This window comes from Cebus imitator, unplaced genomic scaffold, assembly GCF_001604975.1.
Source record: "Cebus imitator isolate Cc_AM_T3 unplaced genomic scaffold, Cebus_imitator-1.0 Scaffold0, whole genome shotgun sequence".
Classification (NCBI taxonomy): domain Eukaryota; kingdom Metazoa; phylum Chordata; class Mammalia; order Primates; family Cebidae; genus Cebus; species Cebus imitator.
This window is the reverse complement of record NW_016107315.1, coordinates 20,437,189-20,443,772: the sequence shown is the minus strand read 5'-3', so window position 1 is coordinate 20,443,772 and position 6,584 is coordinate 20,437,189. Positions and strand designations below refer to the sequence as shown.

General features: G+C 39.1%; 1 protein-coding gene across 1 annotated transcript; it reads left to right on the top strand.

Moving 5' to 3' along the window:
• Nucleotides 1–534: 534 nt before the first annotated feature.
• LOC108308489 (olfactory receptor 8A1) lies at nt 535–5,548 on the top strand. The gene is made up of 2 exons (XM_017534376.1): nt 535–638; nt 4,335–5,548. Exons 1-2 carry the CDS (start codon nt 541–543, stop codon nt 5,281–5,283), a joined length of 1,047 nt encoding a protein of 348 aa, XP_017389865.1. The 5' UTR covers nt 535–540; the 3' UTR covers nt 5,284–5,548.
• The last annotated feature ends 1,036 nt before the right edge of the window (nt 5,549–6,584 follow it).

Genomic DNA, 6,584 nt, shown 5'->3' with positions numbered 1-6,584 from the left:
TGCATTAGCAAAGTGCCAAAGTCAGCATTCCCTTATAAATGTAAGGAAGGTAACATTCCTTTGCTAAAACTATACAGCTTGTTTTTTAAAAAATTTTGAATTCATTTTTAAAACACTTTATAATAAACATTTTAAAGCTGGTCAATTGCACATAATCATGAATAACTAGTAAGTAACAATGATAATGGTAGTCACTGATGATGGTGTTGATGGTAATGAGTGAGATGGTTGTGGTGATGATGGGCATAATGATCCCAATCATGACAATTGTGACAACAGTAATGGGGTTGTTGATTGTAAAATTACCTAAAGCTGGCATTAGACTGTAAGTTTTCCTAGCTGCAAGATCACTCTACCAATAAAAGGAAAATTAACACACCTGGGAGACAAAGCATGCTTCACAGAGCCAGTGTAAAGCAAGGCTCTAATTGCTCCATTAGTGAGGACCCCAGTCTCTCAAGTGATTACAGCCCAGGAGACACTGTGCCCATGTATACATAAACACAATCCCAAGCCCCCAACCTTAGTGACCCGTTTTTTATGACTTTGAGTATACGGATCCTGAATTTTCTGATTGCTGAAACCAAGGCAGCCCCTAAAGTTTCTAACAGACTGTGCTCCGTTTTTCCTTATCACAGGTATTTAATTACAAACTTTAAGCAGTTGGATGAGAAAAATATTTCTTTCATGAACTCTTGCTTATAATGCAGACTATTTACAACCATATATTTACCTTCACCTCTATGTGCTTTTTTAATCTGTGTGCTGTGTTCTCACTGACAGTAATCCTAAGGCTCTGATGGCTTGGTGAAACTAGAGGTGATAATTGCAGTAACTAATATAAAATATATGGCCTGGCTCACACCTGTAGTCCCAGAGCTTTGGGGGACCAAGAAAGGAGGGTTTCTTGAGGCCAGGAGTTGGAGACCAGCATGGGCAATACAGAGAGATCCCATCTGTACCCTAAACTTTAAAAAGTAGCCCACCATGGTAGCATGCACCTGTAGTCCCAGCTACCCAGGAGGCTGAGGTGAGAGGCTTGCTTGAGCTCAGGAGTTCAAGGTTATAGTGAGCTATGATCACACCACTGCATTCAAACCTGAGCAACAGAGTAAGATTCCGTTTTTTAAAAAGAAGAAAAACAGAAAAATAAAAGAAATATGTAGTTTATATTTGCCTCTTTCATGTTATTAGAAGACTATAAGAGTGAAAAATTAAATCAATGCTGTCTAGCATTCTCCTACTCAATGGTGTTCCCACCTGCTGTGCACTCAGTGAATGGTGTTCACTCCACACTGCTTTGTAAAGCACATGATCTACAGTTATAGTTATTCAAGTTGGGTATTTCTTATCATTTTGGGAGGCAGAAATTGGGTAAAAAAGAAATGTAAATTGTTTTAAATCTACTATTGTTATTTAGAAAAAAATTCTTCTTTGTAATAAGTGAAAATAATACATTTCTATCTCCATTGTAATAAATGGAAGTAATTCCTTATGTGCAATGCTTGGGACTAGAAGTGTCTTGAATTTCAACTTTTTTCATGTTTTAGAATGTTTGAATATACATAATGAGATATCTTCAGGATGAGATCCAAGTCTAAACATGAAATTTATATATGCTTCATATACATCTTATACACACAGGCTGAAGATAATTTTATACAATTTTTTTTTTTTTTTTGAGATGGAGTCTCGCTCTGTCACCAGACTGGAGTGCAGTGGCGCAATCTTGGCTCACTGCAACCTGTGCCTCCTGGGTTCAAGAGATTCTTCCGCCTCAGCCTCCCTAGTAGCTGAGACCACAGGTGCATGCCATCACACCCAGCTAATTTTTGCATTATTTTTCATAGAGGCAGGGTTTCACCATGTTGGCCAAGGTGTTCTCGATCTCTTGACCTCCTGATCCACCTACCTCAGCCTCCCAAAGCGCTGGGGTCGTGAGCCACCGCGCCCGGCCATTGTATACAATATTTTTAATAACTTTTTTGCACAAAACAGTTTTGACTACCTTTTGACTGAGACTAGTCACATGAGAGGAGGTGTGGAATTTTCCACTTGTGGTTCATGTTGGTGTCCAACAAGTTTCAGATTTTGGACTTTGAATTATCAGATTAGGAATGCTCAACTTGAATTTAAAAAATCTTAGCTATCTCTCATACTAGCTATTGTAAAGTTAAATGCCTCATTACCAATAATTTGACATATAAAGTTTACAATGCAATGCAGACTTTGTCTTCACAACACATCCTAATGATTTTAAAGGCTCTTACATCTAAGAAAAAGGAATATAGTTAATGCCAGTTATTATTATTATAGGAATCAAATGAGACAATGCATTTGTGAATGCTATGCTAAAAAAGCAGTTTATAAATGTTTTTGTAAATATATGTATGTATTTATATACATGTAAATACATATATGGCATAGGAAAAGTCTAGATGGATATTCACTACCATCGTTTGGTTCCAAGTAGTGGAAAACGGCTGTTTTAAATTTTTGCTTATTTGCATTTCTAATTCACTACAATGCATATATATGGCCTTTATAATTTTTTAAATTCACCCAAAATTAGCAATGGATCTTTCATCTATCTTCAAAAATTATGTAAATTAAATGTTATTAAATAATAATAAAGTGCTACACAAAGATAAGCTAAAACAAAACAATTTAGTTTAGTGGAGACAAAACACACTCGTGGTCAGAAGTCCTGGGTTTTAGGCCCAGTTCTGCCTCTTACTAGCCTGGTTACCTTGGGTAACTTATTTAACTTTTAGAGCTTCAATTTCCTAAGCAATGAAACAAAATACAGCATTCTTCTTTTTCCTATGTCATGCATATACTAAGATATCAAGCATAAACCTGTTTTAATCACACATTGCTTAGAACTGTAAGTGTGCAGATTTCCAAGGCTACACATGTGAGGCAGAAGAGGAAACTCATGATCGGGAAACTCAGGGAGCGGGGTAAGTTCCAGCTCCAAGTCACCAATAATTAGTAAACCTTGGGCAAATCACTTAGTGTCTGGAATCTCAGTTTTCTCAATATAAAAATGAAAATTAAGATCCTTCCCTAAACATATTTTTCCCCATTTCCCAAAATTTTAGAAGTTAACGAGATTGACCTTTGAAACAAATGTGTAAGCTGTAAAGCATTATGCAAACGTTAGTAATTACGTAAGGAAGCAATTAAAATAAGGGAAATTTAAGTTTTATAGCTTAAGAAATACATCCCACAGATGCGACTATCTATACATAATGTATCCGGCAATGATTATTCATGCTTCCTAGAGATATGTCTGTAATTTGAATACTATAATAGGACCATGGTTTGATATAATGATTTGAAAATAACAATAATGATAATAATAATTAGCTATTTAGCATTCACTGTGAAACATTCAGTAGGCCAGTGGTCAGGGTGCACCACAGATCAATTAAATCAGAACTTTTATGGGTAGAACCCAGGAATCAATACTTTATAAATGCTCCATGTGATTATAATATATAGCCAATTCTGAGAATCACTGCCTTAGGATCTCAAGTCAAGTGAGAAATTAAGAATAAATTCCAGACTCTTAATGACAATTCACATTTTTATAGGCACTGAGTATTTGAAAAAAAAGATTTCTAAATATGCATTATCCCATGTTATTTTTACATCGATATTAATTTCTTCATCTTTCAGACATAGAAATTGATGTGTCCATCAATGACACAGCTTGCAACTATCATATCACCCCGACACTGCATAAATTTCAGATAGGTACTTGCATGTTCACATCCAGTGAATATTTAGGAATTATACACATGACAAGGAAAGTTTATTTCTAAAGCAAAATCCATCTCCAACTACAAAATATGAAATATACTACTTATTATCTACAGTGTAGAGATTCTCGGACTTTACTATGCAATACCATCACCAGAGAGATTAATTCACAGATTGCTGGGCCCCATATCCAGAGTTTCTGACTAAGTAGATGTGAGCTGAGGCCTGAGAATTTGCATCTCTAAAAATCTCCAGGTAATGTCAGTGCTGCTGGTCCGGGGACTCCTTTTGAGAAACACTGCCCCAAGATATTTTAGAAGCATGTGCGTGGTAAAAGATCCGGACCTTGGCCTGCTTTCCTCTCATCTTCATGATCTTTGAAACACTCAGGGTGGTCTTCCTGCAAAAAGATCCGCAAATAGCAGGAGGAGGGGAGGAGGGCAGGGAGGATGTATCAGCAGAGAGCCCAGGATATTTAACTAGCACCAAAGGCTCAAGACTAGCTTCCCCAAGCAATCCAAGGTTAGCCTTTTAATGGGGTTCTTGTCTCCCACGTATCTCTGCAGGCTTCCCACCCAGAGGAGGATGGCTGCAGAAAATCACTCTACAGTGACAGAGTTCATTCTCAGGGGGTTAACAAAGAGACAAGACCTCCAGCTCCCCCTGTTTCTCCTCTTCCTCGGGATCTACTTGGTCACCATGGTGGGGAACCTGGGCATGATCACTCTGATTTGGCTGAACTCTCAGCTTCACACCCCCATGTACTACTTTCTCAGCAATCTGTCACTTGTGGATCTCTGCTACTCCTCCGTCATTACCCCTAAAATGCTGGTGAACTTTGTGTCAGAAAAGAACATCATCTCCTACGCAGGGTGCATGTCACAGCTCTACTTCTTCCTTGTTTTTGTCATTGCCGAGTGTTACATGCTGACAGTGATGGCCTACGACCGCTATGTTGCCATCTGCCACCCTTTGTTTTACAACATCATTATGTCTCCTCTCACCTGCTCCCTGCTGGTGGCTGTGGTCTACACCATAGGACTCATTGGCTCTACAATAGAAACTGGTCTCATGTTAAAACTGCCCTATTGTAAGCTCCTCATCAGTCACTACTTCTGTGACATCCTCCCTCTCATGAAACTGTCCTGCTCTAGCACCTATGATATTGAAATGACAGTCTTCTTTTTGGCTGGATTCAACATCATAGTCACAAGCTTAACAGTTCTTGTTTCTTACATCTTCATTCTCTCCAGCATCCTCTGCATCAGCAACACAGAGGGTAGATCCAAAGCCTTCAGCACCTGCAGCTCCCACCTTGCAGCTGTGGGAATGTTCTATGGATCAACTGCATTCATGTATTTAAAACCCTCCACAATCAGTTCCTTGGCCCAGGAGAATGTCGCCTCTGTGTTCTACACCACAGTAATCCCCATGTTAAATCCCCTAATCTACAGCCTGAGGAACAAGGAAGTAAAGGCTGCCATACAGAAAACACTGAGGCGTAAACTGTTTTGATGCAAATGTTATTGTTCCTTTTCAATTTAGTAGTAATTGTTATAAATACCAGAGTGACAGCTTCTGAATGCTAACCAGCTGTGGATGGAAAATAATCACTTCTCCACATGGCTGGGTGAATGCCCTTTTACCTTCTTTCCTCTTCCTTCCCTCCCTCTCTTGTCCCTTCTGTTTGAAAACAGCCAACTTTAAGATCAGGTTTTCTTTCACTTGGGATCCATCCCTCTATCCCAAGCCCTTTAATAAATGTTTCCTACCTTAATTGCAATTTAACTTAAATGCTAAAATTTCAACACTGAGTTTTAGAGTCATTCATAGTCTTATTACCTTCTATGTAGAAAATATTATTCAGCCCAATTTTTTATTTTTGTATTTGGAAATAAATGAGGCAAAGAGAGATGAATTTGAATGTCACCAGGACGTGAAAAAACAAACAACTATGAGCCTCTCTCCTGAGGAAAAACATACAAAGCTTCACTTATTAAACGCTTTGAAGAATGTATGAAGAAGTGTTGGATGAACGTGTTAGGATGGGATGAACCTAGCTGAGGGCATCCTGGTTCCCTTCCTCTTGATATGGCCCAGGCCTTGAGTCCCATAGTCTTCTTTCCTTCCTTCCCATAGTCTTCCTTCCTTCCCCATGATGTATGAGACAGAGGTGGAGTAAAGATCAGCTTTATTATTGGCATGAAGGCAGGGAGGTGGTGATCGTGCCAGGCCCTTCTGCAGGCAACGAGGCAGAAGGCTTCTCAGCCAGCACCGATCCTCCAAGTTGGCCCTCCCAATAAGGTCCAGGGTTCCAGGTGCCTCTGGCTTAAAGCAAAAGCAGACTTCCTTTCCTCTCTTTCACCCCTCTCTACTTACTTCTGCCCAAGAATTTCCTGATCTCTTTATGTAATTTTCTTAGTAACATTAATAATGATAATAACAGCTAACATTTTTTGGATGCATGTATTTGGATGCTTACTCTGATCCATGCAACTCTTCTATGTGCTTTCTGCTTTATTTCAATTATACTGCACAACAAGCAGGTACTATTCTATCCTCATTTCACAGAGAGGGAAACTTGGAGCAGGAGTAACAACACTGGGATTCAAACCCCAGTCCCAGTGACTCCAGAGCCCAGACTCTGGGCACTCACATATTGCTTCCTTCACTTTAGGCTAACAGTCCCTTTAAACAGCCTATTAAGCCTCCCATAACTATGCTCGTCCCATTTCAAATGCCTTCTGAAAATAATTTCTCAAATCTCTTCCTTTTATCATCTGCCCAAACCTCTTTCCCTTTATGGGCAACATCTA

Coding starts and splice junctions, on each gene's coding strand:
- LOC108308489 (XM_017534376.1), top strand. CDS start 541: ATGACTTTGAGTATACGGATCCTGAATTTTCTGATTGCTGAAACCAAG. Junction 639..4,334: donor TCCGTTTTTCCTTATCACAG/GTATTTAATTAC, acceptor GTATCTCTGCAG/GCTTCCCACCCAGAGGAGGA.